At 45.3% G+C, this 22,819-nt stretch overlaps 1 protein-coding gene across 2 annotated transcripts in view; it reads left to right on the top strand.

The window, feature by feature from the left end:
- The window catches only part of LAMP2 (lysosomal associated membrane protein 2), a 43,364-nt gene extending 28,967 nt beyond the window's left edge, over positions 1-14,397 (top strand). Inside the window, exon 9 of one of the 2 annotated variants that reach the window (XM_064574526.1) lies at positions 10,621-14,397. In XM_064574526.1, coding sequence (XP_064430596.1) covers positions 10,621-10,643 — 23 coding nt within the window. In that variant the 3' untranslated portion in view covers positions 10,644-14,397. Of the gene's footprint in view, positions 1-4,405; positions 6,725-10,620 lie in introns of those variants that run through there. The other variant, XM_045881936.3, reaches the window with a different exon arrangement.
- The last annotated feature ends 8,422 nt before the right edge of the window (positions 14,398-22,819 follow it).

Below are 22,819 nucleotides of genomic sequence, written 5' to 3'. Positions count from 1 at the left end.
GGGAACCAGTGATCTAGAATATGTATTTCATGGGAAAAGCTTGAGACTATCTCTCTGTTCGCTTTTCTCCGCCCCTCTAAGTTGGGGCTGATACTCGGTAGGAACCTGTGGCAGCTATTGGTCTGAACCTAAATAGGATTGTGTGCAGTCACTCTCTCAGATCACCCTAAAATCCTCGAACCTTCCAATTTCCCCATAGCTTCCCACACACAAAAACTTGGCAACCTGGCTCGTACCTTTCCTCTGGCTTACCTACTTAAGCTGTGTGACCGCCAGTTAATCGTCGCAACTCCCAGCTCCGCAGCTAGCTGCCATGTGACTTTGGCCAAGCTGCTTACTTCTGGGGTCTCAGCTTCTTCATGTGGGGGCCGAGGGCTTTAAAATCCTGTTCCTCTTAATTTCTGTGAGTGATAGTTTCTATTTCAATGACAGTTTTGAGTATTTTTAGAAGGAATCTGATAAGCCACTCGTTACAGTCAAGAACATATACTTTACATACAGTATAAAGTGTACCAGCTGAAGTTTCTTGCACGTTTCAGGAGGAATTCTTGTAAGACTCAGATATTTTTAAGATTATAGCATTTCATCCTTATGTCTTTAAGTAGGTAAGGTTATATTGTCTTGGGCTCATCTCTCTCCCACCCATCTCTTTTACTCTGGGAACTAACTTTCTCCATCAGTAATTACCATGCCTTGTTTTTGAAACTAGTAGAGACATGTTTGGGTAATACTGAGTAGCTTCGTGATCTTCACATTCATGTGATGTACTTCAGTTTGACTGTAGATCTAAAAGGTATATAATAAGATGTCACGTGAGACTATGATTTTTTTTTTTAAGATTTTCTTTATTTGAGAGAGAGGGAAAGAGAGCACAAGCAGAGGGAAGAGGCAGAGGGAGAAGCAGGCTTCCTGCAGAGCAGGGAGCCCAATGCGGGGCTCGATCCCAGGACCCTGGGACCATGACCTGAGCCGAAGGCAGACGCTTAACAACTGAGCCACCCAGGTGCCCCAAGACTATGATTCTTTTTATTTTTTTTTTAATTTTATTTATTTATTTGACAGAGAGAGACACAGCGAGAGAGGGAACACAAGCAGGGGGAGTGGGAGAGGGAGAAGCAGGCTTCCCGCAGAGCAGGGAGTCCGATGCAGGGCTCAATCCCAGGACCCTGGGATCATGACCTGAGCTGAAGGCAGACGCTTCACGACTGAGCCACCCAGGTGCCCCAAGACTATGATTCTTAATGGTGATTCTTCCAAAGAGAAATTTTGACACAATTGGTTTTTAAGATGAATTCTTATTACAACTGTATATCTCAGCTTTCCAACTCACACTGAAAATTGTATCTGGAAAATTTCTGAGCTATCAGAAAAATGAGGATTAACAGTATTTTTAATCTACATGAAACTTTTCATTGAAATTTCAATGGCCACGAAACTTTTTTCTTAAAAAATCTTCACTGCTTCTGTAATTAATCATTAAGTTCTTCCACAAATACACTCTTCCTTCCCCCCAGATATTTTCAATATGGTTTCCAGTGTACATTATGCAAATAAATCAGGTCAAAATGACTTACAGAATGACATTTTCTTTTCCTCAGGATGTGATCCTATTAAAATTACTGTTTTCCAAAATGTCTTCCCATTACCTAAAGAATTTTTAAAGGTTGAATTCATAAAATCAATAGTTATTATAAATTAATACTTCACATACTAATTGAGAGCATTTTAAGTAAGTGACAGCATCTAGAAAGATCTTTGTATTAGTGGAATTGCGTTTTTGATCTACTCTGGGAATATTTGTCTTACATGAAAGCCTTATTGGCAGTATTTATGAAAGTCGTTTCAGTACTAGGTCAAATACCCAATTTGGGAAAGAGAGGACTGTGAATCTGTTGCCAGAATAAGAAATTAATCTACTAATGAATTTTTTAAAAACCAAGTTATATTAAATCCAAGGCATAATACTTTTTGGTTTGTGTCACCTAATAGTTGATGTGGCAGGTGGTAATTTGGGAAACTGAAGGGGAGGAGTCAGTTAACTGGGTGCTCTTAACACCAAGTATTCCCAGGTCACATCTAGCAATCTCAGCTATCTGGATTTCTAACAGAACCAAGAAGCAAGTAAAAAAGCTCACTGAGCTGGCAGCCAAAGCCGATATCATAAAGTCCATAAACTCCAGGATTGCATCTTGTTCCCATTTATTGCCCCAGAGGCTAGCAAAAGCCTGGCACATTTCTTAAATGCGGGCACAATCAGAATTGCCTGGCAGCCTATTCATTCTTACTTTGACACATTTCTAATAAGCGTAATTATCTGATTTTTCCATCCCTGGTAGATTGCGAGCTAGGAGGAGAACTAGGGCAATAAGAGGCAAGGAAATGGGAAACAGAAGTGGTGGTTCAACATCCCAGCTGCCTTCCCTCTGCAAATGGACCTCCGTCTGCAGGCACCATCCCTTCCTCCTCTCCACTCTCCCTCGCTTTGCTTTTCCCTGTCCGGGCTTCTGGAATCCTATTTCACCTACCTCCCGGGAGACCTCGTACTGTCGGCTTCAGTCCATTGTTCGCGGCTCTTGCCGTCATTCTACAAACGCATTTAAGTCTCTTCTACCCCGAAGATACCCTTTCTTGACCCCGTTGTTGGCCTTCTGACTCCCTCCCTCGTGCCCTCTCTTCTTCTAAACTTCTCGGAATGACCACTGAATGTTCCCCATCCCAAGTTCTTGATCTCCTAACCGATCACTTCCCATTTGCTCCTAAACCAGCAGCGATTTGCCTCACAGCCAACACCCTCCATATCACTGGATCCGATAGGCTTCTCTAATAGTTCTCACTCTTCTCCCTTTGCTAATCAAAACTGGTACCTTCCTTGGCTTCTGTGGCGCCATTGTCTACTTGCCTTTTTCTTTTTCTTGCTCCTTTATTCCTCAAATCTGAGTGTTCCCAAGGTTTTGTCTCTGATCCTTTTTAGATTCTATTTGCCCTTGCTGAGAAACAAACGTGTCCCTGGTTTTTACTACCACTTAGGTTCATCATTTTGTCCTACCACTTGGTTAGGACACAGGCATCTGAAACCCAGAAGATCCAAAACTGAACGTCTCCCTCTCCCACGTATCCCTCCCCACCCTTCACTCTCTCTCTCTCTCTCTTTCTCTCTCTCTCTCTCACACACACACACACACAAATAACTACCAACAAAACTGAATGCATACATTCTCCCTCCTGTATTCCCTGTCGGGATGAATGGCACCGGGATCTACATAATCACTCAAGTGGGGAATTGGGAGCCATTTTATTACCTCCCACCACGCCCCCAATATCCATCAGGTCAATTCTGCCTTCTCGTTGGATCTCTAGTCTGTCCCTTTCTGCAGCTATGCTTCGTTCACCCAGGTCAGGACCATATTATTGGTCTTCTGGCCTCTAGCAATAGAGGCGCCTCCTCGCTGCCAGTCTCCGGTTGGCATGACTTCTACAACAAATATCCTGCCTAAAATCCCACCGTACTCTTTTTTCCTTCCATCAGTGTAAGGCGGAAGCACCTAGAGCCTACGATGCCTTTGTGCGCTGGTCCTACTACACTTTTCCTGCCTCTTTTCCAGCCACGATTTGTCCCCACTCTGCCAGCCCACCTGCATTTCCCCTCAAGTGCCGTGTTCGGTTGCCCTCCAGACAGTTTGGTCTGTGCCGTGTCCTATACCTGGAATGCCCTTCCCCCATCACCTGCACGGTTAATTCCTGCTCATCCTTAACAACTCAGCTCCAGGGTCACCTCTTTCAAAGTACGTCTTGTGTAACAAGGCTGAGTTGAGTGTGTCTCTGGAACGCTTCCGTGACACTTTGCGCGTTGCCTGCCCGTGACGGCACCTTTCGGAATTAGAACCACCGCTTTTCTTGTCTGACTCACGCTGGATGCCAACAGTCATGCCGTCCGCGCCAGCTTCTCTCGTTTTGTCACCGAAGGACCCCAGAGTGCCTTGCGTGGAGGTCGTGCGTCCGCTTTGTGTCGCTGTCCGTTCGGTTCATTTCGTTAATACTTCTGGGCACTGTGCCTGCTTCTACATGATAACGGTTTGCCCCCGAAAGCCCACCCCCTGATCATCAAGGGAAGATTCGTTATATTTATCCATTATCTTCTGTTTAAGAAATCTGGGCAGTAGGTGTTCGGTTGATAATCTCTCTTTCAGCCAAAATGACTGTGTTTTGCGGGGGCGGGGGGGGCGGGGTACCTAAAAGTGTATGGTTTGGTTCCTTGGAGGATCACTTTTGTGGAACCTCTCATTCGCTGGTAAGGAATGCCAATGCCTGGTGACCGCGGTGTCAGAGGCAAGGCTGGGTATTAACATTTGCGGCTTGGAAATTGTGTCATTGTTTCTGTTCTCAATTGTCCTTTCTCCACATCTAGCTCAAGACTGCAGTGCAGATGACGACAACTTCCTTGTGCCCATTGTGGTGGGAGCAGCCTTGGCAGGAATACTTATTCTAGTGTTGCTGGCTTACTTTATTGGTCTCAAGCGCCATCACGCTGGATATGAGCAATTTTAGAACCTGCAATCTGATCGATGATATAAAAATACACGCACATGAGATTTTCTTGCCTCTCCATTTTGAAACACGTTGCTCTCTAAGATTGATATGTCGAAACGTTAATTCTTGAATCAGTCCCAGCATTTTGAGATAAGTCTCTATGAATAAAAACTGTTCTCTTTTTTCGGCTGAAAATTAAATACTGTGTTCACTGGTCCTGAAGACAAACTGGTTAAAAACACAGTGGTGTGTTGCAGTGTGTTGAGGTCTATCCTAAGAGGCCTTGGCCAAATTTTGATCCTAACCTAAGATGCCTTAAACTTACTAACATGGCCATTATAAGAATAAAATATGCAGTTGTCTCTTAATGGAATTAATAAATATTGTTTAACTACAAGTGTTCTGTTTTAATGTATAAGAACTATCCTGATTTAAGCTCATCACAGTACTTTTGCGTATAGTTCATTTAATACATATTGATGTGACATAAATGCCCATCAGATACGCGCAAACTTGGTTTTCAGTTGAATGTCCTCGGGACCATCAAGATTTTTTCGGTTTTGCTGTTTTCTTTGAGTTTGATTTAAGGATGAAGTCAGTATCTCAGGCTTATGATTTTTTCCCTAGGTAAAAAACAGCCCCAAGAGGCCACAACAGAACTTAAACTGGCTTCAGAATTAGAGTTTTAGAAAAATTGTTTCTTTTTCAGCAGTAAAGACTGAGAAGATTCAAGCACATATAACCACTTGTCTTTTTTTTTCCCGTGTGTTTTTCTCTTCTTTGGATGCCTGATTAGCATTGAAAGATAGAAATATTCTATGAACTAATTAGGACAGATTGTGTTGTGTTTCTCTACCTCATCTTGTTGATCTCTAGAGCATTAAAATCTATTTAGTGTTGTCATCAGACTGGTACTTATGAAATGTAAGCTAACAGCAATCTCAGAAGGGAGGCAGTGAAGCATAGCAACTAGGCTCTTGCTTCTTCAAGAAGGCCCCCGTGGGGCAGAGCATAGATTGGGGGGGGGTGTGTAGAGAGAAGCTGTTGTCATGAAAATGAGCTAGATAATCAGCCCCTATTGAAGCATACTCCTTGTCATATGTGCAGCTCAGATATTGAATGTATAGACAAATAAGAAGGAAGCTTAACCAATGGACTGGAGCAGACATTCACATCCAAGTGATTCTTATATTAATTCATTCTGTGTATATATTGGCTTGTTCAGAATTTCTGTAACTCACTGATTACAGTATCTTGGTACCCAGCTATCTGTCTGTCTCTGAAGGCTTTTCGTGAAATATGGTGGATCCTTCCAATAAAGGCTATGGTCAATACTGAAATCCATGTACTTGGAAACTTAGCAACTCTTTTTTGTTTTGTTTTGTGTTGTGTTGTGTTTTTAATGAATGACAAAAGTACAAAAGGAACAAAAGATAAAATTAGAGGAAAAAGTGCAAGTTATCACTCAATCATAAATCACACCAAATATCACATCTTGTTAATCACGTTAGTCTTATACTGGAAAGGGCGTTAAAGGTTATTGACTCTAACCCTATAATTTCACAGAAAAGGGAGTGACTTCGCTGAGGTTACCTATCTAGTGGGCAGCAACACCATTATTAGCATTTTGATAGCAATTGTCCCAAGGAAATCTAATCACTCACTGGTAAAACTAGTTTAAACATGAAATTATGGGATCAGAAGGGGGCACTTTGAGCTTCTGTACTAACTACTTTCAATAACTAACACACGATGCCAACTTTAAGTATTTTTTGAAAGTACTGAATATTGGCTTTTGATCTCTGTTTGCTACTTCAAAACCTAACCCTTGGATGGGATCACAGACATGGCAGGAAAGAAGGGAATGAACACTGGTTGACCACCTGATGTATGTCAGATGCTTTGGAAATAGAATTGTATTTAGTCCTCAAATACCTTAAGTACGGGCATGATTATCCCCCTTTTACAGGTGAGGAACATGAGGCCCAGTTTAAATAACTTGACCAAAGTCGTTTAGCTAGTTAGGGAAGTAGTCAAGATTCAAAGTCGGTTCTGTCTGAGTCCAAAGCTCAAAATCTACATACACACTGCCTTCCTGGTAGTCCCGGAATGGACTCCGATGTACTGGATTCTATTATTCTTCCAGGCCACTGTTGAGCTACAAATAATCACGTTTATAACCTGACAACCTGATGCCCGTGTGGGGAAAAAAAAATATTATACTGCATTTTCTTGACCCCAAGTCCTTTTTAACTTAAATTTTATTAGTCCTACAGAATTCTTATTTATTTATTTATTTATTTATTTATTTTTAAGATTTTATTTATTTATTTGAGAGAGAGAGAATGAGAGACAGAGAGCATGAGAGGGAGGAGGGTCAGAGGGAGAAGCAGACTCCCCGCCGAGAGCCCGATGCGGGACTCGATCCCGGGACTCCAGGATTATGACCTGAGCCGAAGGCAGTCGCTTAACCAACTGAGCCACCCAGTTGCCCCAGAATTCTTATTTATATATTGATGATAATTGTGGCAAGGGAGAAAGGGAGCGGGAAAACACGCAGGCGGGCTGTTAAGTGTAGATGATTGCTCTTTTCCCCAGTGCTATTAGACAAACATAAAATCTTCCCGTGTTAGGTGAGCACAGATCTTTTCTTGTTTGTCCCTTAACTTCTGCTTTTTGTACTGAGGAAATTAGGTGTGATTTGAGATGAAGTAATAATGGGAGATATTGGAGGATCAGTTCCTTAGAAATATTTGGGTGGATATCGAGGGAATAGGGACATAGAGGTAACGCTATTAAAGACTAATGTACATTCACTTTCGAAATGCTTGTTTCTTGTTGGCTTGTTTCTGCTTAATTGCCTTCCTTACTAATTTCCTTGCTCTCTGTCTGTTCTTTTCTAACAGCTGAAGAATGTTCTGCTGACTCTGACCTCAACTTTCTTATTCCTGTTGCAGTGGGTGTGGCCTTGGGCTTCCTTATAATTGTTGTCTTTATCTCCTATATGATTGGAAGAAGGAAAAGTCGTACTGGTTATCAGTCTGTGTAATCAATTAAATCTAGTGCGCTTTTTTTTTTTGCCATCAGAAGTTACATTTCCATTGGCTAGATGCCAGGAAATGCTGTGCAATTGATTGTTTAAGACATGCAGACTAACCTCAGTGAATTGCTAGCTAACTTGGGCATGAGTAGCTCTTATTTAAAAAAAAAAATGTATTAGGACCAATTTTTTTTTCTGTTTTTTTTCTTCCTTTGTTAAAGTGTAATTGGAAGAAAAATTGTGGCTTAGAATATGTTTTTTAGTAAATAATGATTTTAAGCTTCTGGATTCAATTATGAAAGCATTTCTACTGAAGAATAATTTTGTATGTTGCAGCTACTTGTATTTTGCTACTTTGGTTGACAGTATTTACAAAATCAAAGCTGTTAGAGAATTTAACTTGCTTGGGGAAATAAATTCAAGAACAATGAATTCCTTTTCATTGGTGGCAAGCATAAAATTTGGTTCATAATAAGACTTCCTTTCCTCACCTCCTGATCAGGATTATTTAAATCTGTTTAGTATTTTTCTGTTAAAAAAAAAAAAAAGAGAGAGAAAGAAATGGCTTCACAATATGTGCTTAATAGCAAAAGTCTGCCTGTTTTCTTCATTACCATTCGTGGCAACTGTATTTTAATAAGGATGTCTTTTTTTTCTTTTGCCTCCTGGAGTTTGGAATATATTGATTATCTCAGACTTGATATTTATCTGAAGAATGAATTAAAATCTTCAGCTTTTTTTTTAAGTGTTGATATAGGATGGGTTATGGTTTTTTAGGGTTACAATTTAGATTTTTTTTTTTTCTTAGAGTCTTAACTTGTCCAGAAAGTGAATTCATCCTCCACCAAAAAAAACCCCCCAAACCACTTCTATACTTTGTGGGCCTCCTGCACTCTCCCACTCCCTACATGAATAAGTTCTGATTGACATTTTTTGATGTACTGATTTCTTTTTTCTTGCAGCAGCAAGTGCTAACTCTAGAGGCTAGTGGGTTCTGAAGTATCATCAGTCAGATGGCTGCCTAGCCAAAGCTGGACTGGGATTATACTGTACATTTGTTGATCTTGATAGAGACTTCTCTCCCTGTAGGGACCTCTCATGGCTCTGGCTTCTGGAGTAAGGTACTAGAGACCATTCATCCCAGAGCCCGCTTGGTTGGCTAGGCTGTTGAATTGCCCTTTGATTTGGAAGCAGTGTTGTATTTCTCTAGGGCCCAAATGGCTACTTTGCATACCTGGTATTAGCCTAAGGCAAATGTTTATTGTACCAAGCTGTTTTCTATCTAACTAAAAACAAAAGTCTCCAAAGATCTGCCTTCGCTTCAGAAGTGTTCCATGGATTAAAAAATGAAGCCTAAACCTTAAGTAAAGTTAGTTTGCTATTAAATCCAAGGATTAAGTCCCAGTCTACCTCTCAGCACAATGCAGCTGTGGTGTTGCCCTTAACTGATGCCAGAACTCTTTGCCAGTAACTGGAATTAGAAAATTTTGCTAAAAAGGAAGAGACTTCATCAAGATCTTTCTTTGCTATCTTATCTATATGTTCATCTCGAAAACATCTTTTCCAATGTGGCATAGAGTCAGATTGCTCAGTTACATCTCCCTTAGAACTCTCTAGCTCTGACTGGCAGATTCAAGCTCGCCTCTATTTGCTAAGTACAGAAAGAAGGTTTTCTTTTAACATGTTCTGTGAAAACAATTGCCTATTTGTTACTTGGTCAAAATGATGGCACCATAAAGAACAGTGGCTTAATTTCGATGAATATTTTTGAGATGATTGTCTGGAAAGCCGGATGATGTAAATCAGCTTGTGACCTTGCTAAGTATATGAACTGGAAATTCAGATACATTCAGAATTAAGGCTTCACTTAGAAGTTTTCTACCTTCCGGGTAGGAGACTAATAGCACTAATTCATCATTAGGTATCATGGCTTTATCTTAGATAATTAGCAGACGTGTTTAATTCTTGTTTGAGAATGAAGATTAAAATACAAAATATTTGTGGAGGGTTAAAACAAAAGCTGCTTTAATTCCAATAAAGAATGGGAAGCCCCAAATCTATGAACTGAGGATTCAATTAGCTTTGCTCACTGAGTTCATTTTTCTGTCAGTACAACAGTGGATCAGACAGTAGGACTTTGAACTCACAGATATAAAGGATTGTTTTTCACCTAAGCTTCTTTGGAAGAACGGATGCTTGCTGCAACCTAAAGTTTTGGACATATCAATTTAGTGAACTAATCGATACCTGCAAAATAAAACATACTGTGGTATTCCTGTTTAATCTGATATGTGTGATTTTTAGACCAGTGGATTCAAAGATAATAAAGAGTATACAATCCACATCACTATGGATAACTTCATTTTTATTCCATGTGCTCAGCCTTAAGAGCTTGGATTGATTTGTATAATCTAAGTTCCTCAAATTCTAGTCTCTTGAGTTGTCAGTAGGAATCCTGTGATTTCATAGGTCTGCAAATTAACCAAGTACCACCAGGAAGAAGGCATTAGGAAGCTCTAGTACAGACAATTCAAATGCGGGGGCCTATGTGGTTGTGAAAATTCCAAGAAAACACTGAAAAGAAAATATGGAAATCTAACAAATGTAAGAGTTTGTGAATAAATGGACTTTCAGCACGTGTCTGTTTTTCCTTGATGTACTGTACTCATTGTCGAAGTTCATTCCATTCCGAGCAAGATATACCTCAGGGATATGGCAGGGGCGGAGAAGGAGCCTAACCCATTTTCTGCAGATTCCTTTAAATTCCTTACAACCCAGTCTAATGCTCACATGTTCTATCATTGGATCAAATGACAACACACTCCTTTTTATGTAGGGCGCATTGTGGGTGGCACATGGCATTGAACATTGGCCCTCTGTATAGCTCCTGAGTAATAGGACTTCACTTTCTGATTGTTAGACGTTTAATGGCTGTTAATTAAGTAAAAAAAAAGAAGAAAAAAGGCCTTACTTGCATTTGAGGGACTGGCAAGGGGGTTCCCGGTAGAAGCCGTCATTCTTGTCTCAGCGTCTTCACTGACTATACTTCACAGTTCTGCACCTCGCGGGGCCTTGAAAAGAAGCAAACACTTCAACATGACTGACGGCGAGAAGAGTGGTTCTCTACACGTGGCGGGGAGGGCTAAAAAGTATCTAAAAAGTCCGCTTGGAAAAAAAAAGTCAACGTGGAGGTTCATCTTTTTACGCTCAGTGTGTCTACTCTGGATGCTAGAACGGCCTTTCAAACTCCGAGGAGGTGTTTTCTTTTTGCTCTTACTCTCTGTGAGTATTTTGATGGCCGCGTAGACTCGAGCCCCTTCGTTTCAAGAGATCTGCATCAGAAACCGGAGAGCTCCTGGAACCCGATGCATCTCCAGTAGGAAACAGCAGCTGTAGTGGCTGTGAGCAGGTACAGAGCCGTGCGCTTGACACACGTTCTTTCATTTCATTCTCTCCGAGGTGGTGTGGTATGGTCCCCAGGTCACAGATGACATGACTAGCTTGGCTGCTTAACCAGAGTCGCGCAGGAAGTCGGTGACGAAACTGACATTTGAGCTCAGCTCTGTCTGCCTTCAAAGACCATGCTCTTAACCACTCTGCATTCTGGTTTCTAAGGAACAATAGATTTAACAACAACAACAACAACAAAAGACCCACACATACGCCTTATATTAAATGGTTACAGAAATCTGGCTTCTGTCCTCTTCTATCCTGTGTGTGGTCATCCTCGAAATGTTCTTCAGTATTCTTAAAATAACTTGAGTTCTGTCCCGCCCACTCGAGGAGCGGATGGGTGCTGTGGCAACACGCCTTTTGAAAGATCAAGCCAAGGCCGGTTTGCAATGTGCCTCATCAGTAATGGGAAACCCTGAACGTCACTTTTTGCAGAAGAGCCTCATCTAGTTATTCTGGTCACGTATCGTGACCAGAATCACGTATCATTTCTGCCGTCAAACTGTTCTGAATCATTTTGACTGTGCATTAGTGTGTTTAAGAGACTAAGTGGGAACTCTCTGTCCTCACTTTGCCTAAATTAACGCCATGCTTGCCCCGAGCCGTCCCCCAGCTCTGACACCCGGCGGTCCTTGCTGGGTGGTTCTGAGCTCCGGTACGCGATTCCTACTGTCAGATCTAGAGCCTTGCTGAGAGGATTTCAGGAAATCTGTACCCACATACTTAAAGTTTCCAGCCGCATCTGCAATGCTCCCCCTTCTTACCTCATCCACTGCTCTTCTGTACTCAACGCCACTCCAGCCAGACTGGCCCTCCGGCTATTCCTCAAAGCCCCTGAGGGTGCTCGAGGCCCCCATGCCTGCTCTGCCTTAACCTGGAAAGATCTGCCCCTAGCTCTCCTCAAGGCTCACCCTGCCATCCCGCTCAGTTCTCTTTTCCAATGTCCCCCAGGCAGTGCAGCCTTCCCTGACCACAGTATTTAAAATAGTACCCCCACTCCCGCCCCTGCTTTTCGCTCCCCTTCTTCTGCTTCCACTTACTGCTTATCTCCTCTCACCATCTGACAAACCACACATTTTACTTGTGAATCTGTGTTTCATGTATGGCTCCCCCTAGAAGGGAAACTTCCTGAGAGCAGGAGTTTTTGCTGTGTTTACTACTCTGTCCCAGTCCCGAGAATGGTGCCTGGCACATAGTTCACACGGAATAGATAGTTCCTGAGTGTACGAGTGGTCATCTTGGGCCGTAGCTGAACATTTATTAAGCGCTTAATACTTTATTTCATCAATTCTAAGATGCCAGTGGCATCTTGGGGCGGGGTGCGCCTGAGTGGCTCAGTTGTTAAGCGCCTGCCTTCAGCTCAGGTCATGATCCCGGGGTCCTGGGATCGAGCCCCCCATCGGGCTCCCAGCTCAGCGGGGAGTCTGCTTCTCCCACTGTCCCTCCCCCTGCTTGTGCTCTCTCTCTCTCTCTCTCCTGTTCTCTCTCTCTCTCAAATAAATAAATAAAAATCTTTAAAAAAAATAAAAAAAATTGGTTGTGAGAACCCCATTGGTTTCAAAGGTATAAAAATGAAAAATGTACATCTGAGAATTGCTATGTGCCAGGCACTGGGGAGAGTGCTGGACGTGGATTCTACCATCTACCTTCCATCCATTGAACGCCTCTGGGATTCAGACCCAAGCAGTGCTCTGCCGTAACAGCCTCCCTTTGGTACTGGTTCTTGTGTCATTTTCAGTTCCCAAAACAGAAGGCTGTCTCTCTGGTTGCTATAATTTTCACTTTTAAAGCAAACAATATTTAGCCTTCACTTTCCTTTCTTTTAAATGCTGTATGGTAGAGCATGGCAGGTGTGTGAGAACAGAATTTGAGTCCTGGCTCTTACCACACAGTGGCGGTATCACCTTGGACTTAACCTCTAAGCCAAGGTTTCTCCATGTGTAAAATGGAGATGATGCTCTTACCCATCTTGTAGGGTTTTTTTTTTTAAGATTTTATTTATTTATTTGACAGAGAGAGCATAAGCAGGTGGAGCAACATGCAGAGGGAAAGGGAGAAGCAGGGTCCTGGCTGAGCAGAGAGCTCAACGTGGGGCTCCATGCCAGGACCGTGGGGTCGCTTAACTGACCGAGCCACCCAGGCGCCCCCCATTCTTGTAGGGTTTTAAAGAAAACTAAATAGCATAATGCCACCAAATACATAGTAAGGCAATAAACGTGGGCTTTTTAATGATACGGAGCAAGATCTTCTTTCTAAAGATGATAGATGTCGAATGTTTAGACAAGATCACAGACACAGGAAGTAAAGAGAGATTAGGGCTGAGATAAAACCTTAGGAATGGAAATTCACTCAAACTAGGTTTAAAAAAAGAGAAGTGAATTACGAAGTTATAGGGTAAGTCTCACAGAATCCAAATGAAGGAAGTACATCCGGGACTCAAAGGAACAGAGAGGTAAACTATGAAGCTTCAACTGAGAGAATACACAGGTGATGACTCCCTGAAAAGTTTAGAAAAAGAGGAGTGATAACTTGCACTGCATTTATTAAAATGTGTTATAAAGCCAGAATCAAATGTTAGGTGGGAATAAGAATAGACCAGCAGTTTAACAGGCAACATCCGCGCAAACATCAGCGTGTGTGTGTGTGTGTGTGTGTGTGTGTTTGATAAAGATGTTCTTTTCAGATCAGTGGGGAAAGAGTAAACATTGAAGCTGAGACACGGGGTTAATTACATTTAGACACCTACCTCACGATAGTACCAAAATAAATTCAAGGTTGATTAAAGACTTAAATTTTTGAAAACTATAGAAGATATAGAATCAAATATAGATGGCTGTAGATCTTACCTCAAAATAAAGAAGACCTGTTTTTTTTTTTTTTTTTAAGATTTTATTGATTTGACAGAGAGAGAGAGAGACCGCTAGAGAGGGAACACAAGCAGGGGGAGTGGGAGAGGGAGAAGCAGGCTCCTGGCTGAGCAGGGAGCCTGATGTGGGGCTAACTCAGAACCTGGGATCCTGACCTGAGCCTAAGGCAGACGCATAACAACTGAGCCACCCAGGTGCCCCAGTAAAGAAGACCTTCTTAAGAATAAAGGAAAAAAAAAAAAAAAGGAAATGCCAGTGGAGACGATCTCAATATATAAAAATATAATATTTCTGATCATCAAAATGCCACCGGGCCCAAATTTAAAGACAAACTACAAACAAGGGAAAATACTCGCAATCTTAAGTATGACAAAGGGTTGGGTAATATCCTTACTATCAAATACAAAACAAGATAACAAATATTCCATGAGTGAACTTGAATAAGGACATGAACAGCTAAATCATGATAGAAGAAATACAAACTGAGTAAGTAGCTTGAAAAAAAGGTTCCATCGTCCAGGTAGGCAAAGAAATAGAAATTAAAACAAGAGATCTTTCAAACCGGTTGGGATATTTTTAATGGTGGCATTCACTCTTGGCCATGGTACGGAAAATTGTGCATACTGATAAAATGTTGAATGTGAAAATAAAAATTTGAAAATAATCTAAATGCCCAGTAAGACAGAACCAGTTAAGTCCATTGAAACGTTGGTGTGACAGAATGTTACACGGCCATTTAAAATCATATTCTCAATATGAATATGAGACAGTTCATGTCTTACTGTTGTTAAGAGAAAAACAAATGTTGGAAAGAAAGATGTACCACGATTCTGTTTTGGTAAATAAACGTATATCTATCTATCTGTATCTATCACTGCTCCTCTGCCCCCCAAGACGTGCTTCTCCCTTTTCTTCCACCTTCCCCACGCTGGGTGCAGAATCCCCCGCAAGAGGGGTCCGGATTGGAACCACTACTTCTGCAGTCAAGGAGGCTGCAGAAAAAAGCATGTACCCTATCCTGTTTGGTAGATCTGTATGTACAGACATGTACATAAGCCTGTATGGGTATAAAACAAATACATTAAAGTATAACCAGCAGTCACCCCCAGGTTTGGGGATAGTGGGCGGCTTTAACTGCTTTTGATGTTTCTGTTTGGGTCAATCCAGTTTGCTTTGATAACCAGAAAGGGCCTCAGGAAGGTAATTCCCGCAGAGAGTGGGTCTGGAATCTCCGTGGTGCTCTCTGGTGGTCTGCTCCGAGATGAGCGCTAGCTCTGGGAGAGGACAAAGCCTCCACTCCTACCAGGACTTTCCCCTCATTTAAAGCACGTTTATTTATTTATTTTTTTAAGATTTTATTTATTTATTTGACACAGACAGAGTGCACAAGCAGGGGGAGAGGGAGAGGGAGAAGCAGACTCCCTGCTCAGCAGGGAGCCCGATGTGGGGCTCGATCCCAGGACCCCGGGATCATGACCTGAGCCGAAGGCAGACGCTTAACGACTGAGCTACCCAGGCGCCCCCTAAAGCATGTTTAATTCAAAGAAAAATGCATTTATTTTACACTGTTCCTTAGTCCAGGCACCTGGCCTTTAACCATGCCCCGTGCACAGCTCTGCCAGCCCCAGAGCGATGCAGAGGCACGTTTCTCACCGGCCTGTCGTTGCCTCCTGTGCCATCTGAGAGCTGCTTCTCCCCATCTCTACACGTTTCCACACGCTGCCTGCAGAAGCCCCCACGGGAAAGGCTGGAATTGGAGCCATTCCCTCTGCAGCGGAGGTGAACGCGAGTAGAAATGTAGCCGGCCATGGGCTCTGTGCAGGTGGGGCTGGGAACGAGTCCCCCACTGCCTGCTGCTCCATCTTCCGTACCTCTGTCTCTGCAGGTTCCACCAGCCTGACGCCTCTAGGAGGTGTGTCCGCAGTCCTCTTCTTCCAGTACCTTCTTTTCTATCACCAACACTCCCCGGCCACCAAAGCTGGACTCTTGCCATCTCCACCCACTTCCTTCCCCACCAGACTGCCTCTGTGACTTCGAGTCCTTTCATTATAGTCAATTCTATCAGTCCAGGCATTGACAGACCCTGTTAACGGCTATTAACTGGGAAGGGTAGAAGTTTGAGGCACTGTAGTATTACAGTAGAAAGAGCATGGAATTTGGTGCCGGGCAGATTGGGGTGAGAACCGAGGCTTCACCAACTCCCAGCTGAATGATTTGGGGTAGGTTATTGAGTTGCCACAGCTGTAAAATGGGAGTACAATATCCTCCTTGAAGAACTATTAATAGAGGAATCTATTATACTTCACAGAGCTGTGGCAGTCACCAGGGGGATAATGGCCAAATGTCACGTGGTAGGCCCTCAGCGGGTATCCTTTATACCCATTACCCCATCATCGCAGAGCAGAGTGGTAAGGGTAGGAGAAGGGAGCCAACACTTTTTGGGGATCCGAGAAATTCAGGAGTTTGCTCAAGGTCACACAGCTAGTGAATGGCAGAACAGGTTATCTATGAACCGAGGTCTCTCTGGCTCCGAAGCCCAGGCTCGTCCCTTAAACTAAACTTACTGGCTTTACATGCAGGTGCCCAGCCCAGAATGAAGAGATAATTGAGAGCCAGCCTCAGTAATTCTGGGCAAAGATTTATGAATGTTTTTATGAAAAAAGTCAGCCTTGCAATATTGGGTAATCACACTGGGCTGTGGAAGAGCTATGCCCAGGGATGAGTCTGCTTTCATAGAGACCTAAAGACATTCCAGTGGACATCAGTGAGTTGTGAAGCCCTAAATGAACCAACCATAATGAAATCCTGGCTGATTTGTTCACATTGCACTATGGATTACAAACAAGCGTTGTTGAACTTCAGCGGGCATCAGAAACACCTGTTAGGCTCCACTCCCTGGACTTCTGGAGTCAGGTCCGAGGATTTTGCATTCGTAACAAGTTGCCAGGTGATCCTGATGCTGCTGGTCCAGAAACCACGCTGAGAACCATCAGATAAAAATATCCTATAACATTGCCGAGTCGCATCTGTGCCCCATCCTCTCAAAATTCCAGGGAGCTATTGGCACACACAGGAGTATCACAAAACCAGCCCCTGACCCAGAAAACCTAGCTTTAGGTCGATGTCCCTGATGGTCCTCTTCGTCCCCAGTGTTCCCCTCTAGTAAGCAAGGCCTCCCGGTTACCGGGACTGAGGAGAGAGAGAAAGCTGGTGGGGTAGGGTCAGTTCTCTGCCCCATCCCCTGTCCCTACACCAAGCAGGCAGCCAGGTTCTACCCCCCTTTGCCTCAGGGAACATTTATCTTATTAACAGGCCGTCTAAACCTGGCTGTTCCCCCGAACTCTGAACACCTTCATGGGATTATGCATAGGAGGGAGGGGACCGTGGATTGCAGGGCAGAAATGCAGAAGGGAAATTTCTGCTGGGACTCTGGGAGACAGGGCCTCAGGGAAATGGCTTCTTGGTGCACATAGGGAGGCTGGACACCAGGCATCCGGGTTCCCAGCCTAGACAGAGCCCCGTCCCCACCTCCCCTCCCGTGCCCCACGGGCCCAAGAGCAGCGGAGATGCCCACCTTCAAAGGACCATGTGGACTCGGACAGTGAGGGGAGCAGGGACGTTCACAATGGATTGAAGGCCCCACAGAAGCTCCTCCCCCTCCCAATCTTGGGTAACTTGCTGGAAGAGGAGAGGCCCTCTAATGGTGAATGTGCTCGAACTTTCCTTCACCTCGGTGGGACGGTGGGAAGATGTGGGTTTAAACTGCCGCCCTGGAGCAAACCTGCCCCGAGATGCACACCACACAGAAGACACAGCAGGCAAGTGCACACTCTTTATTATTAGACTCAGGAAACCTCTGACAGAGGCTGAGCTTGGTGAGCTGGGATTTCATGGGGGAACTCGAGGGACACCTTTCGTTCAGACTGGAGACCATCTAACTTCCCACCCCCTGGGCTCCACCTGCCTCGGGGGAGCAGAGAGCCTGCAGAGAACACACCAAATGGGAGAGAAGGGGCCCGGGGCATTCCCAAAAGGGCTTGTCCCAGTCCAGTTCTATTTTTAATCCAGTCAGTCTTCCCAAGAGAAGCACCATCCACAGCATGGTGTTCGCCCTCGGAATCCATCTTGACTGGAAAGGAGCTTGGGATGGTGGTGTCCCAAAGCTGAGGGAGCGAGTGTGTAGCCGACACTCTCCTTCTTCAAGACAACCCAGTGGCCTTTCAGACAACTGGGAAAATAGCAGTCCTTTTCAAGGGAGGAAATCAGCAGGAGTCTCAGAAAAGTCCTGCCCGTACTTTTGTGAGGTTACTTTTCCCCATCTTTGCCACTGCCTGTTTGTCTCCGTTGGGACTGATGTGCTGAGCAGTTCAGTCATTCAAGTCCTTCCGTGAAAGTGCCTTTGACGTTGCCTCCAGAATCACAGAAATGGATCTTGATGTTATTTCAATTGGGTTCACCCAAAAGCCACTACTACTTGCTAGGCAAAGACACCCCCCATGTACACTGTATCCCAAATTAGGCTCTTCTGTCATCTAACCAAACTCATCCAATTGAGCTATAATGTGTGCACCAGATAATAACATATAATTGTAGTTCCTAACATACTGGGCAATCAATAACTATTTGTTCAATGAATTAATGAATGAAATTCAACAAACTTGCTATAACCTCCAACATTTAATACTACCCTCCCATCCACCCTTTGAAATCTGCTGTCAATCCCTTTTCCCTAACAGAAGAATCAAATTCTAACAAAATCTGTCTGCTTTCCCCTGTTCAGGATGTGTGCCAGAATGTCTCCTTTTCCCTGATTTCTTCACACTTCTACTAGCTCCAGCCAGTTGAGATCTCACTGAGGTGAAGCCTGCTGAGAGCCAGAGGGTATTTTGTGAGGATTCATTCACACACTGGGAGCTGGAGTTTCTTCGGCTTCACACAAAGTTCCTGGAGCTTAGAGACACAAAGAACAGGCCCTCGGCTATGAATTTTGTAAAAACAAATCAAGAAACAAAATGAACACTGCTGCAGTTTATAGCATAACAATAGCATTCTCAAGGAAAAGTGGTGTTCCTAGAACACAATGTGCGTATGTTCTAAAAGCATGATTCTTCTTAGCCAAAGACCTGCTATTGTGGGAGAGAGGAGGTTAATGAGAATACAGAAAAGAGAAAAAGAATGTTTCATCATGTCAGCCTCTCCAGGGTGTCAACCAATTGGTAGCAGCCATCCAGAGTCCACCACCTGTGAACTTAAACACAGTTGGAAAAATTTTCCTTTAAACGATTCATTAACATATTCGTTAGAGTCTCATCTTTCTTTAAAGCAATACACATTACACACACACATAAACATGTATGATACGAAACTGGGGAAAGAGATCCACCTGTGGAAATAGCTATATTAATGTGCTAAAAATGGTTATTACTTGATGGTAGGATACTGAAAATTTGGGGCATTTTCGATTTTTCTCTGCTGTAAATAAAAGAGTGAGCTTTTGATCAGAAGAGGGCCTCCAGAAATTGATTTCTCTTTGGAATCTTGTCCCCGTTCTTTTCTACATGCCTAAATTCAGTGAGAAACTCGTTTGGGGTCAAAGTTAGCATGTAGTTTTTTTTTTTTTTTTTGCATTTATCACAAGCCAAGTGTCCAGAAAAATTAATCATGCTCTACACCACAGGCAGTCCCAATCCCCTCCTCCTCAGGTCGGAGGCAGGTTTGTCCTTTTGCTGGGATTCAAAGGCTTTCTTACCATTTGGTTGCCTGGGCATCTGTTTCTGTGGCTGTTGCTTCATCTCCTCTCTCTGGCTCCAGCTGTGCCCTGAGGGGTTTACGCCAAAGTGGGGCCTCGCAGGACCTTCTCCTTGGCCTTGGCTCCTCTGGCCCCACCGCGGGACCATCTCCTCCTGGGGCCCGAACGGAGGCCACGTGCCAGGTGGGTAGACGGCCCCGGTAGGCATCTGGGGCGGGAATGCTGCTCCGGCTGCTGCTTCTGCCACTACTGTGGGTTGGGGAGGTGGTGGGTAGGGGAACGCCACCTGGAAGGGCATGGGGAACGGCATTGGCAGGGAGGGTTGAACAACCTGGGCCCAGGGACTCGGCGGCGGCGGCGGCGGCAGCGGCGGCGGCGGCGGCGGCGGTCCTGGCGTGTAAAGCACACCTGTCGTCGCGGGGGCCATCCGGGCCTCCCCTCTCTGGCTCTCCGCATCCCGGTCACGCTGCGACCAGGTGGCGGCCGGCACCTCGTTGCGATCCGCTACATTCAGGGGCCACATCTCGGTCGAGAGCCACTGCGCCTGAGATCCGGCCTGCTGGGGCTGCCTCTGGGCCTGGAGCAGCTGGCCACGCAGCGCCTGGCGCTCGTCCAGCACCCGCTGCAGGTCGTGCTGCACGCCGTGCAACTGCGAGACCGCCTGCTCACGCTCCTGGCGCAGCCGCTGCAGCTGGGAGGCCAGAGCCCAAGTGGTGGTCTCGCGCTCCTCCAGCTGCTCCTGCAGCCGCCGCACGCGGCGCGCCTGCTGCTCCTGCTGCCTCGCGGCCGCGCGCACACTCAAGGCCAGCGCGCTCCAGGAGTAGGCCCTCTTGAGGGCGCGCGGCACCTGGGGGTCGGCCACGATGGACAGCAGCTCGTCCTCGATCTCGTTCCAGGGCCTCGAGCAGAAGGTCAGGTAGAAGTCGGGACCGCCGCCGTTACTGAGCACCTCTTCGTTGATGAACACCACCACCTCGTTGTGACGGAAGCCGTTCCTGGGGTCGCCGGAATCTACGGCCATGGCCGCTGCGGCCTAGTCGGCCGCCGCGGCCGCCGCGGCCGCCCCTGCTGCTCGAAAACAACGGCGGCCTACGGGCCCGCCCCGCCCACCAGCACCACCCCCGCCAGCGCCCACCCCCGCCCTCCCCGCCTCAGCCCCACTTCAGCCCTCGCCCAGTCCTGGCCTCCCCTTCCGCGGGCTCTCTCACCCAGTCGCTCGCTCGGTAAAGCGTGAAGCCGCCTCACCCCGCCGACCTCGTTCGGGGCGACGGAGGAGCGCGTCAGACATACGGGCTCTGAGTCACGGCCGCAAGGCCTGCTGGGACCGGCCCCACTCGGGAGAGAGCCCCCTGCTTGGCTGGCCGGTTGGCGGCTGCCTTGGGCTCTGCCCCCTTTCCTTGGCAAACGCCTCCTACAGGGCGGGGCGGGTGGGCGACTGTGCTGGAAATTGCAGTGAGCCCAGAGGCGCGTCTCGTTCCCGAGAGCTTCTGAAGGACAGCACCCAGAGGCGCGGCATGAAGTCCTGACCTGGGGGTCGGTGAGTGCGTGCGGGGCGGGGGCGGGGGCTCGTTTTGCTTCAGCGCCCTCGCCCATCACTCTCAGGTGCGATAGCAAACTTTGCTATACTCCCAAGCCGTCCGCCCTCTTCCCGCCTCGTCCTAAGCAGATGACCTTGGAGTTCCTGTCATCGAGAAAATCAAGTGATTGAGCCCTGAAGTCCGTCGGCTTTCCTTGCTAAACGCTGTCTTCCTGCCGCAGACCCTAGTCGCTCCTGTTCCCCTTCCCCAGCCACTTCAGTACATCTTATCCCCGCCCCCCGTATTTCCCAGCATCTCCTGTGCTACTGGATCTTTTTCTCGCATACAGTAAACCTGGCCAAGTTCTCTCTGTGCTTCGAATAATTTCCTCCCTCTACCCTATATCCTGCCCTTTCTCTCTTCCTATTAGACTCTTAGAGAATAGTCCACACTCTTGTCCACTTCATCGTGCTTTCACCATCCAGTCTGCGGCACATTGGTTCTTACCTCCCAAAACCTCAGCGAAAATTCTCTATTACGGTCACCAGCAGTCCCTACCTCAGCACAAAAGCAAGTGGATACTTTGAAAGTCAGTTTAAAAATTTTATTTATTTATTTATTCATTTGCGAGAGAGCCCGCCCGTGCATGCGCTGAGCGCAGGGCCAGTGGGAGGAGCAGAGGGAGAGGGGGAAGCAGACTCCCTGCTCAGCGGGAAGCAGGAGGCGGGGCTCCATCCCAGGACCCCGGGATCGTGACCTGAGCTGAAGGCAGACGCTTAACCGACTGAGCCACCCACGTGCCCTAAAAGTTAGTTTTCACATGATTTTTCAGCAGTGTTTAATTCTGTTGACCATTCCCTTCCTTGACACCATACTGTCTTCGTTTCTGAGATATCAAATTCTACGGATGTTCCTCTTAGCTCTCTCGCTTATCTTTCATTGAACTGCCAGTTCTTCAGCACACAGCCCCATAGTTGGTGTTTTCCCAGTTTTGTCTTCAGACCCCTCCTCTTCGGGTGAGCTTATCCACTCCCATAATTTTAAACACTACTTCAAATCACAACTCTGTATTTCCAACTTAGACTTTTCTCTTCATCATTAGATCCATACATTTTTCTTCCTTTGACAGATAATTATTAAACACATAGTGGGCTCATTGGACAAAGACTGAAAAATACTGAAAAGTTCCCAGCCCTCCTGCTATTTATGTCCCATTGGTGGAATAATAAATGAAGAAAGTAAATAAATAAAGCAAAGTAATTGTAAATTGTGGTGTGTGCTATCAGGTTAATATATAAGTTGATGTGAGAGATAGAGACTAGGTTTGGGATTGTCCCCTGCGAATAAGGAGTTTAGGGACGGTCTCTATGAGAAAGGGACATTTGAACTGAGACCCAGAATTCCAGTGGCAGAAGTCTTGGTGCAGAAAATTTTCAAATCTTCAAGGAGTAGAAGAGATCCAAGTGTGACAAGAGCCTGGTAAGTTAGGGAGGGAGTGGAATAAGATGATGTTAGAAACATAAACAAAAGGGCCATCTTGCAATGGCCTTGGAAGCAATATTAAGAAGACTGGATTTTATTCTAAGTACGAAGGGGCAATGTTGTAGTATTTCCTGTGGTAGTGTTGTCAGGTCTAAAAAGTTTCACTCTGGATGTTACAGAATAG

Source organism: Mirounga angustirostris, unplaced genomic scaffold, assembly GCF_029215605.1.
Source record: "Mirounga angustirostris isolate CCGP_5_RB_7025 unplaced genomic scaffold, mMirAng1.0.hap1 SCAF_11, whole genome shotgun sequence".
Lineage (NCBI taxonomy): Eukaryota > Metazoa > Chordata > Mammalia > Carnivora > Phocidae > Mirounga > Mirounga angustirostris.
This window is presented reverse-complemented; position numbering and strand designations above follow the sequence as displayed.